Source organism: Sturnus vulgaris, chromosome 2 (assembly GCF_052056855.1).
Source record: "Sturnus vulgaris isolate bStuVul1 chromosome 2, bStuVul1.hap1, whole genome shotgun sequence".
NCBI lineage: Eukaryota > Metazoa > Chordata > Aves > Passeriformes > Sturnidae > Sturnus > Sturnus vulgaris.
Genome location: NC_142244.1, coordinates 118,807,437 through 118,827,418, shown reverse-complemented (window position 1 = coordinate 118,827,418; position 19,982 = coordinate 118,807,437). Strand labels below are relative to the sequence as shown.

The 19,982-nt window shown below is 60.0% G+C and overlaps 1 protein-coding gene across 9 annotated transcripts in view; it reads left to right on the top strand.

Annotated features, from left to right (window-relative positions):
* Positions 1–17,979, top strand: part of STIM1 (stromal interaction molecule 1) — a 69,396-nt gene extending 51,417 nt beyond the window's left edge. For 2 of the 9 annotated variants that reach the window (XM_088160556.1, XM_088160557.1), the window contains exons 9-13: positions 729–829; positions 1,709–1,944; positions 4,023–4,103; positions 7,157–7,532; positions 15,211–17,979. In XM_088160556.1, the coding sequence (XP_088016682.1) occupies positions 729–829; positions 1,709–1,944; positions 4,023–4,103; positions 7,157–7,532; positions 15,211–15,763 (1,347 nt within the window). In that variant the 3' untranslated portion in view covers positions 15,764–17,979. Of the gene's footprint in view, positions 1–728; positions 830–1,708; positions 1,945–4,022; positions 4,104–7,156; positions 7,533–9,996; positions 10,016–15,210 lie in introns of all 9 variants that reach the window. The other 7 variants (XM_088160562.1, XM_088160561.1, XM_088160559.1 and 4 more) reach the window with 6 other exon arrangements.
* Positions 17,980–19,982: the final 2,003 nt, after the last annotated feature.

Sequence of the window (19,982 nt, the reverse complement as noted above, 5' to 3'; positions counted from 1 at the left end):
GGCACAGGCAGTGAATCATCCCCAAATTCCTGAGTGGGCTTTGTGTGCCAGCCCTGAGGGATGAGCCCAGGGAGCTGCTGTGGCTTGTCCTGGTCCCCATGGCCATGTGGAGCCAGCCAGGAGAGAAATCTCTGTCTGCCTTCATCTGCTTCGATTGGGAACATTTTAACATTCCAACAGTTTTCCTTTACCTGTGTCAGTTCTTGCATCCCCATCCTTGGCTCTCCTGAGTCCCAGTTCATGCCACTGCAGCTGGGAATGGAAGGGCTGTGGGAGGAGACTTTAATTTGTGATACAATGACACAAACTCAACCTCAAACCAAAAATCTTCCCAGCCCACACCCTGGGGTGTGTTTGGGGGTTATTCATGGGGAGAGGAGCCAATGTGTGAGAGCTCTTCACTGAGTGAGGCACCTGGTTCATGGAATTCATGGTTTGGGTTGGAGAAACCCTCAGAGACCTTCAAATCCCCCAGAGCAGTGCCAGGGCCACCACTGCCCCATGTCCCCAGGTGCCACATGCACAGGGCTGTGACATCCCTCCAGGGATGGGGACCCCAACTCTGCCCTGAAAGGAGATCCCCAGGCTGCTCCTTGCTGCTGGTGAATTCCTCAGCCCATTGGCAGGGAGAGCAGCACTCCCCAGTGACTCCATTGTTCACATGTGCAGGGCCTGGAGGAATCTTCAGGCTGGGTTCTCCCTGTGACCTTTCTGTGTTGATATTCCAGGCTGAAAAGATCAAAAAGAAGCGAAACACCCTTTTTGGGACGTTCCACGTCGCTCACAGCTCCTCTCTGGATGATGTTGATCACAAAATCCTAACTGCCAAGTGAGTGTCTGCCCAACACCTCCCTCACCCCTTCGTCCCTGCCCTGTCCCAGGCAGTGTCCTCACCTCTGCAGGGCCCTTGGGGCTCATTTTGCTCAACTTTTGTTGTCCTCAATGACCTGGGCTTGGACTTGCTGCTCTTCATCAAAAACCTGATTTTACCTGTGACAAACAAGGGATCACAGTTACCTGGAGCAATTGAAAGTCCTGGCAAAACGAGGTTCTGGGAGGCTGCAGGATGCTTAAGGGATTGTCATGGAATGATTTGGGTTGGAGGGACCCCAAATCCCCCCCAGTGCCAGCCCTGCCATGGCAGGGACACCTCCCACTGTCCCAATGTCCAAGCTGGCCTTGGGCACTGCCAGGGATCCAGGGGCAGCCACAGCTGCTCTGGGCACCCTGTGCCAGCCCTGCCCACCCTGCCAGGGAACAATTCCTGATTCCCAAAATCCCACCCAGCCCTGCCCTCTGGCACTGGGAGCCATTCCCTTGTTATTTTCCCCAGATACTTCAGCTGCCACTGCATTTTCAAATTGCATTATTTAAATCTGATTTTTAAATATTCCTGAACTGGGAACAAGAAGTGTCTCCAGTGTCAGCATACACAGCTGGACTGTTCCTGGTGCTTCAGGGCTGTTTTCCCTTCTCTGTCCCCCTGTCCCGTGTGTCCCTGTCCCCAGCCAAGCCCTGAGCACTTCAGCTACCGCTGCAGGTCTAAATTGCATTATTTGAATTTAATTTTTAAACATTCCTGAAAGGAGAAGGAGAAGTGTCTGCAGTGTCAGCTGGGCTCAGTTGCAGGAGGTTTCAGGCTCTTTTCCCCTCTGTGTCCGTGTGTCCGTGTGTCCGTGTGTCCGTGTGTCCGTGTGTGGTGTGGCAGACAAGCGCTGAGCGAGGTGACGGCGGCGCTGCGGGAGCGGCTGCACCGCTGGCAGCAGATCGAGCTCCTCTGCGGCTTCCAGATCGTCAACAACCCCGGCATCCCCTCGCTGGCCTCCGCCCTCAACATCGACCCGGGCTGGATGGGCACGCCCCGGCCCAACCCCTCCCACTTCATCATCACCGACGACGTGGATGACCTGGACGAGGAGCTGGTGTCACCCATGTCCATCCAATGTACGGGATGGGATGGTGGGATAATGGGATAATGGGATATGGGGATGAGAATGGGGGTTACCTGGGAGTGGGGTCTCTGGGGACTCCCTGGGAATGAGGGGTTCCTTGGGAATGGAGAGCTCCCTGGGAATGGGGGAATGGGGGCTCTAGAGGCTCCCTGAGAATGGGGGCTCCCTGGGAATTGAGAGTTCCATGGGAATTGAGAGTTCCATGGGAATGGAGGGTTCCATGGGAATGGGGGTTCCCTGGGAATTGAGGATTCCCTGGGAATGGGGGCTCCCTGGGAATGGGGGCTGTGTCTGCTGTGCTTGGGGACAGTGGCACAGAGCAGACCTGGGTCTGTAGTTCATTCACTTGCATCAGGAGGCAATAATTGATCCCAGCTGGGGTTTCCATGCCCAAAGAGCACAGTTGGTCCATCAGGGTCAGGAACATCCTTAACAGGCCAGGCCCCACTGCTGGGGGAGTTTGTTTTGGAGCCTGTTCATTCCAGCAGAAATGGTCATTTAGAAATTGTTAATTATCATTCCATTCTATCTGTGCCCTTCTGGTCAACCCAGTGATTTAAGCATTTACCAAAAAACCCCAAGCAAAGGCAGGGCAGACATGGCAGTGAGCAGGAAAAGGGATTGTCCCCATGGCCCCTTGGCCTGGGCACTTTTTTAGGGATTTAAAGGACTCGAAGCTGTCCCCTCCTGAGGCACAGCAGGACCTGCACCCTGCACCATTCCAGGGGGAGCAGCAGTGTGCCAGCCTCAGCTCCAGCTCTGTGCAGGCCTTGGGGTCACCCGGGGCTCCTTCTGTCCCTCTCTGTTGGGGACAAAGAGCAGCAGCTCCCAGGGTGGCTGTCCCTGCTCTGCCAAGCCCAGATCCCAGAGAGGGAGGCTGAGCTTGGGTCACCCTGTGCCTGTGACCCCCCAGCTGAGCTCCTGGCCTGGGGGACATTGTCACTGTCACTGTCACCTTCTCTGCAGCAGCCCTGAGCCAGCCCTGCCTTCAGCTGGCCCAGACCCTGCCTTGCCTCTCCCCAAAGGGCATTTTCCAAACAGCTTCCCTTTGGGCCTTGCTGAGAGAGCTGAGGGGCAGTGACAGAGCCTGGGGGCACAGGAGCACCTGGCCAGGGCACAGCCCCCTGATCTGGGCACTGCCATGGGATCATGGAATCACTGAGTGGGTTGGAAGGACCTCAGAGCCCCCCCAGTGCCCCCCTGCCATGGCAGGGACACCTCCCACTGTCCCAGTGTCCAACCTGGCCTTGGGTCCAGGGGCAGCCCCGGCTGCTCTGGGCCACTCTGGATGATTTAATCCAAGCCAGGGCAGTTTGGGGGAGCAGGAGGGAGCAGCAGAAGGGTGTCAGGGCTGGCACCATGTGCTGCAGGAGGTGCCCTGGGTGCCAGGGCCAGGGTCCCCTCAGCCTGGGGCTTGGCCCAGGGGCAGGCAGAGCTCTGAGGCTTTGGGTGGTGCAGGAGGAACAGGGGGCCCTGCCTGTTCCCAGGGCTCTGCAGCCACAGTGTGTGGGGTCAGGTGAGCTGGGACATGAAAGCTTCAGGGAGCAGAGACCTCCTGCTCTTTGTCAGTACCAGTGACCATCAGAATGGAGCTGGCATCTCTGATAAAGCCCTGGCACAGCCCCGGTGGGCACTGATGCTTGGGGCAGTGCCAGGGGACACCTGAGGAGCTCAGCTGGGCCAGGTGTGAGCCTTCAGCCCTGAGTTCAGCCTCAGCTCCTTCACACTCCAGTGAGACCTTCCCAGGGAGCACTTCCATCATCCCAGAGCTGGGCAGAGCCTGCCCACCCTCCTGCCCACCCTCCTGCCCACCCTCCTGCCCACCCTCCTGCCCACCCTCCTGCCCACCTTCCTGCCCACCCTCCTGCCCAGCTGCCCCCTCCCTGCAGGTGGCACACCCTGTACACCCCGATCCCCAGAGCCTTTCCCTGGAGGATTCTTTTCCTTTGTGTACAAACCCTCAGGAGAGCAGGGCCGAGTTTCTCGTGCCCAGATGTGTTGCAGAGGACCCGTGGTGCTTCTCCCAGTAAAGCCCATGTCTCTGTTTGCTGTTCCCTGGCTGCCCCCCAGATGCAGCCTGGCTTTTCGGGCGCAGGTTCAGCGACCGCTCCTCGCTGTCCTCGGAGGATCAGTCCCTCTGGAAATACCCTGGTTTGGTTCTCTTCAATTATATTTTCCTTTTTTTTATTTTATTCTGCCCTCTGGCCTTCTTCTGGACTAAAATACTTCCACCAATTTTCCATCTTTCTGGCACGGGAACTAATGAATGTATCTGTCCTCACTGAGCCACTGCCACCTGCACTAACCCTGGAAGAGTCTGGTGGGATGAAGAATCTCAGCTGCAGCTCCTGGGAGCAGTTAGGGAGTCTGGGGGCTTGGACTCGCTCCATTTTACCCCTGAGGTGGAGATTGAGGACCCAGTGAGGCCGGGAGGAGGTGACAGCATTCCCTGTCCCATCCCACCTCCTTCCCTCCCCACAGGTGCTGCCCGTGCCAAGTTCCCCCAGAACCCCTAAATTTATTTTTGAGCAGTGCCACCTCCTAGGGAAACCTGTCCCCTGGAGCCCAGTGCCATGGGGGTGGCACTCAGCCTCCTGGCCTTGGCTCCCTTTGGCACCTTCCCTGGGGAGCACAGCTGGGTGTGCCAGCCTGGAGCAGGGAGGGCTTTCCTTGGGCAGGGAATTTGGGGAATGTGGTGAAACTTGGGTCTGGAGGGCAGTGGTGGGTCTGGGGAGTGAGGTTCCAGCCTGTGCTCCAGAGCTCAGAGTAAATGTTGGAGAAGGAGAGCACAGAGGTGCTGAGTTGGGAAATGAGAGGTGGAACACCAGGAAAAGAACAGGGAATCCACAGGGGAAAAAATGGCCCAAGGGAAGAAGAAACCTGCAGCAGAAACTCATCACCCCAGTGAGTTACTCTGCAGTCACATCCCTGTGAACCCTCCACTGTGAGATTCCCAAATTGGAATTGCAGCTCTGGAGCTGAAAAACAAAATCCTGCAATAGAAGGTGGATGGTGTAAAATTCCAGGTTGGAATGGGCACTGTAGGGAACAAGGAGCAGCAAACCTGAGCAGTGGGAAAGGCTGGGATTCACCTGGGGGTGTGGAAACGGCCAAGCTGCCAGAATTATTCCTCCTTCCACTGGGAATGTGTCCCTGTGGATCCCTCAGTCCTGAGTCATTCTGCCAGAGCAGCCCTGTGTGCCCAACTGGGAGTTTCCAGAGCAGGGATTGCTGGTTCTTCCATTCCCAAAGGAGCTCTCCTCCTCCTCCTCCTCCTCCATTCTGGGCTTTCCTGTCTCTGCATCTTTTTAACCCATCTGTACATTAATTTCTTATGCACATAAGAAATCCTGAGCAATCCTGAACACCTTATCTCCTGCCAGAGAGGGAACATCTTGTATGGAATGGCAGCAAGGGATGGGATGAGGCCAGGATGGTTGGCTTGGGATGGGGCTGCAGCCCTGGGATCGTTTTCCTTGATGGAGGGGAGCATTCCCAAGGCTCCAGGCAGGTGAAGGGGCCTGTCCTGGCTCTGGGGGTGACCCTGGGGCAGATGAGGGGCACAGGCAGCTGCTCAGGGATTGCTGGGCTCCACTGGCAGCCAGGTGTGACCACAGGTGTGACCACAGGAGCTTTGAAGGCAGTTCAGGAGCTGGTGCTGGGGCTCCGAGGGACATTCCCATGGGGGGCCCCAAAGCAGGGGGAATTGGCAACCAGAGGACAATGTTCCTCATGGAACATTCCATCATGGAACAGGCTGGGAGCAGGAGAGGCCTCCTGGGCCAGAGTCACCAGTTCAGGCATGGGGGAATCAGGCACAGAATCCCAGAAAGTTTGGGTTGGGAGGGACCCCAAATCCCCCCCAGAGCCACCCCTGCCATGGCAGGGACACCTCCCACTGTCCCAATGTCCAACCTGGCCTTGGGCACTGCCAGGGATCCAGGGGCAGCCACAGCTGCTCTGGGCACCCTGTGCCAGCCCTGCCCACCCTGCCAGGGAGCAATTCCTGCCCCCTATTCTCCACCCCAATATTATCAACCAACCAGGGAACTGCTCCATCCCTGGCAGTGCCCAAGGCCAGGTTGGACATTGGGACAGTGGGAGGTGTCCCTGCCATGGCAGGGGGGACACTGGGTGGGGTTTAAGGTCCCTCCCAACCCCATCCCTGTATGATTCCATGCTCTGCTCCTGGTGCTGCCCCTGCACAGCAATGCTGGAATCGAGCAGAGCTGAGCCCTGGGACTGGAGCTGCAGGTGCCAACACTGCCCTGCTCACCTGGGGCTCCTGCTTTGGGTTCTGAAGGTGCCACCCAGGCAGCAGGGCAGGAGCCATGAGATGTCCGTGGGGGTGGAATGGCCCTGAAGTGCCCAGTTGTGGCTCTCCAGGAGGGGGGTGGTGGCTGCAGGAGGGCTCAGTCACTGCAGCCACTCTGTGTGTCAGGGAGGATGCTCAGATAAGGTGTTCAGAGGCACCTCCATCAGCAATGCTGGACTTTTCCATGGGCTGGGCATTAATCCAGCATGTTCAGCACCAGCTTCAAGCTGCTTCTGCATTAAACAGGCCTTAACTGCTGGCACGACCTGGGACAGTGCTGGGGGCACAGGGGCAGTGGGGTGGTGCTGCTGGGACTGGGATGGTGCCAGTGGGACATGGAGGGTGGGACAGGGATGGTGGGACAGGGATGATGCTGCTGTGATGATGCCAGTAGGACAGCACCAGTGAGATGGTGCTGATGGGATGGCACCAGTGGGACAGGGATGGTGGCAATGGGATGGCACTGATGGGACAGTGCCAGTGGGATGGTGCCAGTGGGACAGGGATGGTGGGACAGGGATGGTAGGACAGTGCCAGTGGGATGGCAGTGATGGGACAGTACCAGTGGGATGGCACTGCTGGGATGGTGCCAATGGGATGGTGCTGGTAGTATGGCACGGGTGGGACAGAGCCAGTGGGATGGTGTTGATGGGGTGGCACTGGTGAGACAGGGATGGTGGGACACTACCAGTGGGATGGCAGTGATGGGATGGTGTCAATGGGATGGTGCTGATAGGATGGCACGGGTGGGACAGTGCCAGTGGGATGGCAGTGATGGGATGGTGCCCGTGGGACAGTAGCAGTGGGATGGCCCCGGGGGGGTGGCCCCGGTGGGGTGGCACAGCTCCGTGGCCAGGCCATGCCTCACGTGTGCCCCGTGTCGTTGCAGCTCCAGCCCTGGGCAGCACGGTCCGGCAGCGCCTGGTGGAGCCGCAGCACGGCCCTGGCTCGCAGAGGTTGGTAGAGGCTCAGGCCGAGCCCGGTGCCCTGGCACGGCCGGGCCGAGCGTCCCTGCGCCGAATGCCCAGCCTGAGCTCCGGAGCCTCGTTCGGCTGCGACCCGCCCGGCTCCAGCCCTGCACCATCGCCTGCCTGCTCCTCCTCCACCTCCTGCTCCTCATCCACCACCACCGCTGCTCCTGCTTGCCATCTCCACCCTATCTATTACCATCACACCACCTCTTATTTCCTCCAGATGGATTCCATCCCCGACCTGCCCCCTCCTGATGTCACCTCTGGAGTTCGCTGTCGCACTGGGAGCTTTGGGTATATTGCTGTTTCTTTTCTAGCTGCCTCCTGCCTGCCGTGCCTCACAGCTCACGCTTGCTCTGGGGTGCTCTTTCTCTCACGTTCCTGCTGCCCTTTTCTTCCGGGTCTTTATTCCGTGATTTATCTGCTTTTGTTCCTCCCGCTGCTCTCCCGAGCTGCTGGAGTCTCTGAGGAGGATTCCATGAGCCATCCCCACCCCACCAGCTCAGTGGGGGCACCCCAAGGTGCTCTGCTGTTGTTTTACTGGAGCCGAGCAAATGAGAATTCCCAGGGGCTCGGTATTCCCTAAACAAGGGGATGTGAGGAGGTAACAGAAGTGACCACCAAACCTGACCTCATTTGAAGCCTGGACCTCCCTGGGTCCTCACAAGAGAATTGCAAACAGAACACGATGGGTGGGGACCAGGAGGGAGCAGCTGGAGAAATTTGGGATGGTTTTCAGAGGGGCTAGGGTGGCAGTTCAGGGATGTGTTCTGGAGTGACTCCACCTCTGGTGTGGTAGGGATGAGGAATGGGGGTGTTCTGGCTAAGGAATGTCTGAGGAGGGAATTGGAGCTGCTTTTGTTGGCTTTACCTTGGTCCCTTTCAGTTGGCTCTTTGGAGAGCTGGCACATCCTGGGGACTGGTTATCCTCCATCCTAAATCCCAGTTATCCTCCATCCTAAATCCCAGTTATCCTCCATCCTAAATCCCAGAGCTGTCCCAGTTCACTGTGCTGGTGACAGGGAGGAGCAGGAATCCTGCCTGGTGCTCCAGGGGGCCCTGACAGGACTCAGGTGTTTGTGGTGTGTCCCAAGCACAGGATCAGGTTCCTCACACATCCTCGTCCCACGGGGCCAGGGGTGCAGCCAGTGCCCAGGAGTTGTGTCCCTGCAGGTGTGGGATCCCCTGGATCAGTGGGATGTGAGCTCTGGCCTCAGGTGTCCCTGCAGGTGTGGGATGCCCTGGATCAGTGGGATGTGAGCTCTGGCCTCAGGTGTCCCTGCAGGTGTGGCAAGGCTGTGATGGACCTGGGAGTCCTGTCCCTGCCAGGTGCTGCCTGTGGCCCTGGACAGCTCATTCCATCTCTGCTCCATGCTTTCCCCATGGCACAATTACCAACAATCTCCTCAGTGTTGGGGAGCAGACTGCTGGGAGAAGGCTGAAATCTCTGAATGAGGCAGAGGATGAGGGAATGTCCTTCAGCATTATTTCTCCAGGCAGGGAAACATTCCCAGTCACCACATCTTCACCCATGCCAGCACATTGTCCCATTATCCCCCTACCTGTGGGTGCCTCTGCCCTCAGGTGCTGGGATCTGTCCTGGCCTTGTTCCCAGTCCCTGGTTTGGATGTTCCCCCCCTCCCTGCCCCTGTGTCTCAGAGCTGAGCAGCCCCAGGCACATTCTGGAGTCTGGAACACCGAGGGGGAAATTCCTGCACCTGCTCCACAATGGAAGATGAAAGAGCAGCATCTCAGTTAATTCCGTAATGGTTGGTTGGGGTGATGAGAAGCAGAGTAATTAATTAACTCCTACCAGTGGGAGCTCAGTTGCAGCTGTCCCAGTTGGACTGGTAAAAGCTGGGAATGCTGCTGGTCCCTGCTTCCATTGCCTCCCTGACTCTGCAGGAGGGAAGGCTCATCCTGCCAGCCTGGGGCTCGTGTCCTGTGTCCTGAAAAGCTGTTTAAATGGGATTTATTTCCACCTGGGGCCCACGACACATGGAATTAACTCCTGCCCAGGACAAATCCTGAGTCCCTGCAGACCCCCTGAGACTGCAGAGGGAAGCAGGATCCGGTGTGGGGAGGGAAGGGGCCGGTGCCAGAGGTTGTTAGGAGGGAATGAGGGGGGTCAGAGCCCAGCCGGGCACCCCTGGGTGCAAACAGGACTGTCCCACCCTGCTGCCCTGGCAAAGCCCGGCTGGTGATGCAGGAGAAGGAGTCAGAGCCTCCCCCCTGGGATTTGCTCCAGCTGAGCACAGCACGCAGCTCCCCCCACCATCCATCCCTGCTCAGCCCAGCAGCAGAAATGCAGAGCTGGGTGCCCAGAGATGAGGTTTTGTCGCTGTTAATTGTTTTATCCGACTGCATCACCAGCAGATCCTGCTCTGATGCACCCCAAAAGCTGCGGGGCCGATGGATTGCTGCTCCTCCCTGACACCCCCGCTCCTGGAGCCTTTCGTGCATCCCTGCAGCTCCACTGCCACGGGGGGGGCTCAGAAAGGCCTCCCAGCAGCAGAGCAGGGCCCCAAAGATCCCCGGCTCCCCTGGGAGGAGGAATGTGCCCCCCTGATGGCTGCTGGAGCTCTTGAGGCTCTCCCCGTGCAGCGGAGCCGAGGCTGGGCAGAGCTCACAGGGGAAACGTGTCCAAGGAGCTGCCCCCGAGCAAGGCTGGGGTGTCCAGAGTCCTGCTGGGGTCACCCTGGCAGGGAGCCCCCCCTCACCTCCTCACTCTCTGCTTCTCTTTTGCAATTGGCTTCAGAGGATCCGGCACCAGTAAGGTCAGAGCGGCTGCGGGCTGGGGGGGAGAGGGGCTGGGGGGCTGCGTGTGCACAGAGCTTTGTGCTGCCAGTGCCTGCCTCGGGGGTCACACTGCTGGGGATGGGAGAGCAGCACCAAACCCCCAAACCCCCAAATTCCCACGGCCAGGCCCTCCTCCCACAGCAAGGGAGCCAGAGCTCAGGGAAGGGACAGAGGCAGGAGCGCAGGGAAATGAGGAACTCGCAGCTCCTGCAGGGTGCTGGGTTTGTGTTGGGGCTGTGCCAAGCTCAGCCCCACAGCAAATTTGGGGGTTTTCCATAAGAAAAGGCTTGGTCCCTGTGCCACGTGCACAGAGCCCAGCAGCCAGGGGTGCTCCCAGAGCCAGGCACAGAGGGCTGAGGCAGGAGGGCTCTGTGGCTGCTGGGGCAACCCAGGGCAGCTCCTGGGCCCTGCCCAGAGAAATCCCTCACGGGCTGCAGGGCTGGGGAAAAACAGGAGTTTGTTCTCCATCCTCCTCCTGCTCCTCCCCTGCTCCTCTCCACTCCCAGCTTCCTGTACTCCAAGCTTTCCTTACTCCATGCTTTGCTCTCTGCTTCTTCTGTTTGCCATCCCCATCTCCCCTCCCTCCCTCCCTCCCGGCTCGGGTGGACCCTGGTGGGTGGGAGGAGGCACAGGAGGACGCAGATCCATCGTGCCTTAGGCAGGTGAGCAGTGGCAGGAGCTCTGTGGAGGTGCTGGGAGTGCCTGGATCCATGGAAAAGAGCAGGGAGCACTGCTGGGATGGAGGAAGGCTGCCAGGTATTTCCCTGGGCAGGTTCTCTGTGCTTTGCAGGAGGGATGAGCTGTCAGGGGCTCCTGCTGCTCTGCACAAACACTTCTCTGGTCCCTTCCTGGGGTCCCATCAAGGCCAGCCATGTCCTGGGATAGCTTTTCCTCTTGAAAATGTGCTGTGACAGTTCAGGAGCATAATCCTGGGAATCTGTGGGCTACAGGCCAGGCCTTGGCTGAGCCTCCTCAGGGATGATGGCAGCATCCTGGGAATACTCTTCCCTCCCCCTTGTCCTGCCCTGGACTCAGGAGTGGCCACTCCTCTTGCTGTCTCTGTCCCAGCCGGTGAGATCCCAGCAATCCTGTCCTGCTCTTGTGCTCTTCCTTGTGGGAGCCACCAGCCAAAAGCTCATCTGGGGACAAAGAAAGTCCCAGAAATTCCTGGCCATTGGTGTTCAGCTCCCGTGGGTGCCACAGCAGGAATGCAGGGGGTGCCTGTGCCAGGTGTCCTGGTCTGTGGGGTGTCCCTTGGACTGTCCCTGCCGTGGTGGCTGTGTCCTGTGTGCTGGCATGTCCCAGAGCCTGGCACGGCAGGGTGGGCACTGCTGCTGCTCTGGTGGGTGCAGCTGTCACCAGCTCTTCCCTGTGTCCCTCAGGAATGCACAGCTGGGCTGTGTGTGAGCAGAGCTGGAATATTGGGAATTGTGTCCTCCTGGCCATCAGCTCCTGGATGAGCCCAGAGGGAAAAGCTGGGGCTCCAGCGAGGTGGAACCCATGTGGTGCATCCAGTCCGGGGCTGGAATCCCACCCAGCCACACCAGGAATGGGGACAGGGACCCCACACCAGGAATGGGGACAGGGACCCCAGCCCCTGTGCTGCAGGGAGGGCTGTGTCACCAGGAGGTGACACAGTGGTGGCACTGAGGCCCTGCCCTGTCCTGTCCCACCTCCCAGCAGGACCAGCTGTCCTGGGATCAGGTTCCCAGCGCTGCTCTCTGGGAAGAAAACGCTGCTGGAGCAGAGCTTGGCTCTCGGCCGCTGCTGTCATGTGCTGCTCACGCTGCCAGGGTGGCTTTGGTCCCTGCTGCGTGGACACCTGCAGGCAGAGGAGCAGCTCTCCAGAGCCCAGCAAGGGACCTCACCCTCCTCACACATCCTTCAAGTCTCCTCAGTGGAGAAAAATCCATTTCTTCCTGTATTTGCTGCTCTCTGGGTGTTGTAAAGGGTTTATATCACCGACCCCACCCGGATGGCTCCTGTGGGGCTGTGGCAGCCAGGAGGGCTGGGTTGGATTTCCTGGAAGAGAAGATGGAACTGGGACAGTGATGGTGAAGGGAGGAGGTGTTGCTGTGCCCCGGGCACACCCTGGGGTTGGCACTGCATTCCTGCCAGGGCCCCATCCTGCCTGTCCCTGTCCTGTGCCAGGGCTCTGCCCCACGGCCTCGCCCCTTCTCCTGCCTCTGTGCTGCTGCCAACCCCTGCAGCCAAAATCTGCTTTGTTTTCCCGGGAAGGGGGCACTTCCCAGGGATTTGTGGATGAAAGAAACCTCTGGAAGTGGGTGTTCTACCCTGGTGGCATCTCAGCAAGGCTCAGCATGTGCAGCTGGGGGCTTCAGGCTCCTTCCCTGGGAGAGGAGTGTCCAGGCAGGAATTCCCAGCAGGAATCCCCCTTGGCAGGTGTGGTGAGCCATGAGCAGGAGATCCCTGAAGTCCTTGCAGGAGCTGGAGGTTGTGGTGGCAGTGACATTGGCGGAGTGTGGTGACATTCCATCTGCAGGCACTGGCAGCACCCCGAGGTGTCCCAGGCCAGCAGTGTGGCTGTGTCCGTGTTTTGGGAGTGGGCTGCGACACCCCACTGTGCTCCAAGGCTGCTGCTGTTCCCAGTTACCCCAGTTATCCCAGTTAGTTATCCCAGTGCCAGCCACGGGCCACCAGCCGTGACGGTGACCTTGTGCAGGACCCGCTGGTGGCCCTGGCAGCTCGGTGGCTCCACACGTGTGACCCGTGGCACTTGTGTCCCTTGGAGGGGCCCCAGCTGCTGGCTCAGAATAGCCAGGATTTCACACCCTGGGGATTGTTCCGTTCTGCCAGTGGCTCCCTGGCATGGGGCTCAGTGTGCGAGGACAGGGACAATGCCAGCAGTGCCTGGGGGCTGCTGGGGAGAGGAGAGATGAGCTGACCACAGCTGGAGCTGAGCTGTTCCCCACAGCTGGAGCTGAGCTGTTCCCCACAGCTGGAGATCCATGGCTGAATCCCAGGGCTCTCGTGGTTTGGTTCCCTTCTCCTGTGTTCCTGTGGAGCTGCTGAAGCAGAGCCCGACTATACCATGGGTTTTGTTAAAGGAATGCCCTTATCCCAGTACGAGGAGAATGTTCTGGGCCTGTCTGACCTCCCTGTGCCAGGACTGCAGCTGTGCCATCACTTTGTGCAGAGCAGTGAGCAGTGCCTTCATCAGGAGCCAGGACTGGGACCAGCACTGGGAAACATCAGTGACAAGGGACACTGGGAGCCAGGAGTGGCACTGGGAAATGTCTCTGTTGGTGACAGGGACACTGGAGCCAGGAGTGGCACTGGGAAATGTCTCTGTTGGTGACAGGGACACTGGAGCCAGGACAGCCCCACACACTGCAGTGACACGGAGCTGGGGCTGTGTCACACCCTGCACGAAGGGATGGGGCATCCAGAGGCACCTGCACAGCCCGGAGAGCTGGGCCTGTGCCAGGCTCTGCAGCTGAGCAGGAGCAGGGACAACGTCCTGCCCCTGGGCCAGGGCAATGCCAGCACCGACAGCCTGGGGACAATGGGCTGGGAGCAGCCCTGGGGACAAGGAGCTGGGCACTGCTGGGGGAAGCTGCACAGGCCCTGGCCACGAGAGCTGGCACTGAAATCCCTGTGCCCTGGGCTGGTCCCACAGTGTGGGCAGCAGGAAAGGGGTTGGGATTCTGCCCCTCTGCTGTGCTCAGGTGAGACCTCACCTGCAGATGTGGCCCAGCACAGGGAGGAGCTGGAGCCCCTCGGGAGCCAGGCTGGGACACCTGGGGGTGCTCACCTGGACAGGAGAAGCTGCAGGGAGAGCTCAGAGCCCCTGGCAGGGCCTGAAGGGGCTCCAGGAGAGCTGGAGAGGGACTGGGGACAAGGATGGAGGGACAGCACACAGGGAATGGCTTCAAAGCAGGATTTGATGGGATTTTGGGAATTAGGAATTGTTCCCTGGAAGAGGCTGGGATGGAATTCCCAGATTTGCTGTGGCTGCCCCTGGATCCCTGGCAGTGCCCAAGGCCAGGTTGGACATTGGGACAGTGGGAGGTGTCCCTGCCATGGCAGGGGTGGCTCGGGGTGATCCTTACGGTGCCTCCTCACCCAAACCCTTCTGGGATTCCTGAACATGGGCCCGGTGCCATCTCCACAGGTGCCAGCTCTGTTGAAGTGTTCCCTTGTCTTGCCGGTGTCCCCAGCTGCCTCAGGCTGATGTTGACGGTGCTGTAGGGGAGGATGTGGGGGCTCAGGCAGGTTTGGGGACCCGTGTGCAGGGTCAGTGCCAGGAGCGGGGATCGGGGGGTCTCCAGGGCCAGGTCAGCACCTCCCCTCTCCTCTCCCTCGCTGTCGCTTCTCTCCCCCTCGCTCCTTTCCTTTCCATTCGCCTCCCATTCCGCTCCCCCGTCCTGTTCCTGGGCCAGGGCCGGGGTCCCTCACCCCCTCACCCCCTCCCCTGTGCCCGGGCACGCTGGCCCAGCCGGGGCCGTGTGTGTGGCCAGCAGCCACGGGGCCGGGAGGGGCGAGCTGTGCCTTGGCATTTCCCCGTGCTCCTGCCTCCAGTGTCCGGAGCGGCTCCGGGAGCCCCCCGGGCATGGCCGGCAGGCACAGGCTGGGCACAAAGCCCTGCAGGGCGGGGCTGGGCACCGGTGAGCCGGGCACGGGGCGGCTCCGGGGGGCACGCACGGATGTGGCGAGGGCTGAGGGACCCCCGGGGGATCTGGGGGGACACCGGGCTTGGGGCGAGCTGGGATCCATGGGGAGGGCTGAGGCTCCACCCCGGTTCTGGATAAATAGATTGTATCTATTCTATATATTATATCTATAATATATATCTATTCTATATATTATATCTATTAGACCTGTTATATCTATTATACGTCTTATATATATTATATATATGTTATATATATATCATATATATATTTATATATTTTATAAATTATATATATATTTGTGTCCTCGCTCCCTCCAGCTGCTCGGGGTGCTGGCGGTGAGCCCCGTGCCGGCCATCCCTGACCCCGAGGGGCAGAGCCAGGGCCGGGGTGGCCAGGGGTGGCCAGGGGCTCAGTGCCAGCCTCTCGGGGGGTCCCTGGGGGTCCCCTGGCCCCCTCAGCCGCCGTCCCATCCGTGTGTGCGGGGCTGGCCGGGCGGGGCCGGCACTGACCCCCGTGTGTCTGTGCCTCCACCGCAGAGATTTAACTCGCTGCGACTCCGACTCCTCCATCCCGCACCTGAGCGAGCACCAGCGCATCCCCAGCTCGGCGCCCAAGCTGCTGGCCGCCCGGCCCACGCTGCTGAGCCGCTCCGTGGAGGAGGCTGTGCCCGCGGCCCCGGGCCCCGCCGTGCCCACCCCCAACGGCGGCAGCCGCCACGGGGAGCCCCCCGCCCTGGCGGCTTTGCAGGAGCGGCTGCCCGAGAGCCCCATGGCGATGAAGAAGATGATGATGGTGAACCACGGCATGGAGAAGTCCTCCAGCCTGGGGGAGATCAGCCACCCGACGGCGGCCGGCAAGCCCAGCCACTCGGATTCGTCGCGGTCGCACAGCCCCAGCTCCACCGAGCCCGACACCCCCTCCCCCATCTCTGACTGCCGGCCCAGCGGCGCCAGGAACACCCGCATCCCGCAGCTGGCCGCCAAGAAGAGCCCGGGGGACGAGGACAGCAGCCTGACGGGCGACGAGGTTGACCTCGGCCAGAGCAAGAAAAAGTTCCCCCTAAAGATCTTCAAGAAGCCCAAGAAGTAGGGGTTTGGGGGCGGGGGGGGACACCCCCGGACGCGTCCCCGCCGGGCCCGGGGCCGGCCGTGCCCCGGCACCCCCCGCACCCCGAGTCACCCCCGGCGCCGGCACGGCAGGAGCTATTTAAACTTATTTATTTCCTCATCTCCGAGACGAGAAAGCTGCGAGGCCGCCGGCTCCCCCGGGAGAAGAGCCGCCCCTGCCCTCCCTCCGCCCGCTGCCGTCCCGGCTTTGCTGTGCATGGCTTCCAGTTACTCCTGCTCCGCTCAGCCACGCGGCCTTTGGGTTTGGTTTCAATGTGGTTTTGTTTTATTTTTTAATTTTATTTTTTATTGTTGTTATCAATTTGTTTTTCCTGCCTCCTCCTCCAACTTTTTTGCACAGGCTGATGGAGGGTCCGGGGCTGCTCGGCTCCTCCCCCGGGGTGACTCTGCTCGCAGCGCTTCTCCCTCATTTCTCCGAGTCACTTTTCCTCCCCGGCCCCCTCGGGGATGGGGATCCCGTCCTGAGCAGCTCTGGCCCTGCAGGAGCAGGGAGGGCTCTGCCCTTGCCGGTACTCGTGTGCTCCACAATGTCCCCAATGTCCCCAGTGGGGCTCGGGGGACGCGGCTGTCCCCTCACCGCTCTGCCGGTGCCCAGGGAAGGTGGGGACGCTGCGGGCGAGGGGAGGAGCCCATCCCTGTCCTTGGCTTTACTGCCCCGGCCACCCTCCCCAGCCCCCTGCACTCCTCCAGAGCCGCCGTGCCCCCGGCTGGGGGCCCTGGTGACCAGGGACAGTGAGGGCAGGGCCATCCCCAGGGGTGTTGGTGCCAGCTCCAGCTGCCACAAACACGCCAAGAGCAGGGGGCTCCCGGGAGCAGGGCTGTCCCCTCTGTCCCCGTGTCCCCTGTCCTGGCTGGGCAGGGCCAGAGGGAGGGACCAGGACACAGGGGGCTCTCCAGGGCAGGGGACAGGCTGTGCCTGGGTGGCAGGACCATGACAGAGTCCTCGTCCCCTGGAGCAGGCTGAGGGACACAGGAGGCTCCCACAGGCAGTGTCCCCTCGCCCCGAGGCCACACACCGGGGTGTCCCTGGCTGTGCCGGCCGTGCCCGCTGCCAGCACAGCCTGACCCGGCTCTCAGCCCGTCCTGAGCCGCTCCCAGGGGCTGTCCCGTCCTCCCTCAGCACGCTGTGGGTCACATCCTGCAGCTCACAGCCCCTGCCTCACCTCGGGGCGTCCCCCATCACAGCCCTGGCCACTGAGCAGGTCCCCAAATGGGGCTGAGTTCCCACTCCCTCCTAGGGCTGAGCCTGGCCCGAGGGATGAGCCCTGCTCCATCCCTGAGCTCTGCTCCATCCCTGGGCTCTGCTCCATCCCTGGGTCCTGCTCCATCCCTGGGCTGAGCCCTGCTCCACCCCCTTGCCCCCTGTCCCAGCTCCTCCAGGAGCATCCCCCAGCCCCGGGGCTGCCAGGGGACCTCCTTGCCCCCCTCCCACCCCACTCGAGGTGGCTCCCTGGCACCAGATGTCCCCCGAGCCCAGGGTCCCTGTCCTCTCCACCCCCTCCATCCCCATCCCACACATCCTGGGGGTGGGCAGGGGGCTGCTCCTGCCGAGGCAGAGGAGGATGCACGATGTGGGGAGGAAGAGGAGGCCGGGCAGAGCCCTGGAGCCTTGCTTTATGCCAGAGTAATATATTTGTGTCTTGACAATTCAGGAAGGGCTACAAAGGTGTTTTTTGTTCCGTAGGTGGGAGTTAAACAATTTCACTGTTGCTTTGGGATAAGTGAAAAATTCCTCTCAATGACTTTTTAAGTGCCTGCATTTCCCTGGGGACGGGGGGGACACACTCGGCCCCACAGCCAGGGCTGCTGCCCGGGCACCCCAGCTCATGGGCACCCTGATTCTGTGGGCAACCCCATGCTTTGGGCACCCCGATTTGTGGGTACCCCGGTTCTGGGGGCACCCCAGTTCGTGGGCACCCTGATTTTTGGGTACCCCAATTCTGGGCTCACCCTGCTGTCACAGGCAGGGGCTGGCAGGGTTGGGGCCAGAGCTGCTTGTGGTGGTGGCAGAGACCTGTGGATGCTTCTGGAGAAGGGGTTGGGGATCCACCAACTGTTGACACATCTGCCAACTCTTGATTTAAGATGGTTTTTTTTTGTTTTTGTTTTGTTTTTTTTTTTTTTTTTGTCATTTCATAAAACTTTTCAATCCAATAAAGCATGTAGTCTATTTTACGAGCTGCTGGCTGCTGCTCTCTTCTTGCAGCCCTTCCCTGGCTTCCAGCACAGAGGGATTGGGGCATTGGGTGCCTGCTGGGGATGTGGTCCTGGCCAGCTCCCCCCTGCACAGGGCACTGTGATCATCCTCACCCACAGGAGCTGGATCACTCTAAAAAACTCCAAAAACCTTCTATTTCAAACTCCAACAGGGACAGCTCCGTGGGCAGCAGGTCCTGCTCACAGAGTCCCCCAGAAACACCTCTGAGGTGCAAAATTCCGGGAAAAGCAGTGGAATACACTGGGCTCGGTGCTTGGCATCTGCTGGGGTGTGGGATGGTGATGGCACAAGGGGAGCAGCAGCCATCCCATGGGAGGTGCCCCCCGTGTTCCCTCTCCAGTGCACTGACATCTCCATCTCTGTGACATCACCAACACCCTTCTGGAGGAGATCCTGCTCCCTGCAGCCTCAGCCTGCCCATATTTACCCTGGAAAATCACATTTTCCAGGGGAGAAATCAGCGTTTCCCAAGCCTGACCTGTCCAGGTGACAAAGTTCCTGCACAGCCTTGGCTTCACTCAAACCCCACAGCCCCTGAGGCTGGCTCCTCATTAGCCTGGCGCTCATTAGCGTTCATTAACACTCATTAGGGCACGAGGCAGGGCTCCGGGCACCTGCTGGGGGTGGCACCAGGGTGTCCCTGCTGTGTCCTTGGCGCTGGGGTCACTGTCCCCAGCCCAGTCAGGGAGCTGGGGCAGGGACAATGGCTCCATTTCCCAGTGGGAACAGGGCCAGCAGTGGCCCAGGGCTCGCTCAGCAGGGCTGGGGCTGGGGCAGCACCCCCAGTTTTCCTCTGCACCCCATTCAGAAATGAACCAGCTGTTCCATCCACTCCTGCTTTCACAACAGGGTGAGTAAAGCTCAGAGGAGAACCTAAGGGCAAACACCTGTGGGTGCAGCTCGGGCTCCAACCAGCCCACAATGCCATTGGGGATTATTTTCCTTCTGTAGGGCCTTTTCCAATCAAACAGAGGCACCAGCCCAGCTTTATTCCCATTCCTGATCAGTGCCAAGCATTCCCTGTGCCCCATGTTTGAGGGATGGCTCTCTGATGGCTCACCTGGGGCATTGGGACTGAGGAACCCCCAGTGGTTCCAACGCCCTCACCTCGGAAGGGACAGTGGCCCATCCACAAGCAATAAAAAATGGAATTTCCAGCCCCTTGGAGCCCTGAGGTGTCTCTCTGAGCCGCTCAGGAGCAGCCTCAGCTCAAGGGTAACTTGCCTGGTGATGGTTCGTTGTTCTGTCATGGAGCAAACCCCAACATTTCTGGGGTGGTGCCACATTGGGCTGCATTTCCTGTACCCCCGATGTGGGAGCAGCTCAGTCTGACCCTGCAGGCAGAGGGGACCCAGGGAAGGGGAACCTCCCAGGCTTCAGACCACAGACCCAGAGATGTTCTCCTGCCAGCCTGGGCTCCCAAGAGCCACAGCTCCCAGTTCCTGAGACACTCAGGGCAGGATTGGAGAGGAGCTGATGGGGTTTGGGCTTGGATTCTGCTCAGGAGCCTCAGCAGTGCCTGGGTGCTGCTGCCCCTGAGCCCTCACTTGCAGATCCACGGAATGTTTGGATTGGAGGGACCTTAAAGTTCACCTTAAATATCCCAGCCCTGCCATGGCAGGGACACCTTCACTGTCCCAATGTCCAACCTGGCCTTGGGCACTGCCAGGGATCCAGGGGCAGCCACAGCTGCTCTGGGCACCCTGTGCCAGCCCTGCCCACCCTGCCAGGGAACAATTCCTGATTCCCAAAATCCCATCAAATCCTGCTCTGAAGCCATTCCCTGTGTGCTGTCCCTCCATCCTTGTCCCCAGTTCCTCTCCAGCTCTCCTGGAGCCCCTTCAGGCCCTGCCAGGGGCTCTGAGCTCTCCCTGCAGCTTCTCCTGTCCAGGTGAGCACCCCCAGGTGTCCCAGCCTGGCTCCAGAGGGGCTCTGCAGGTGCAGCTTTGCTGCTTTTGAACCT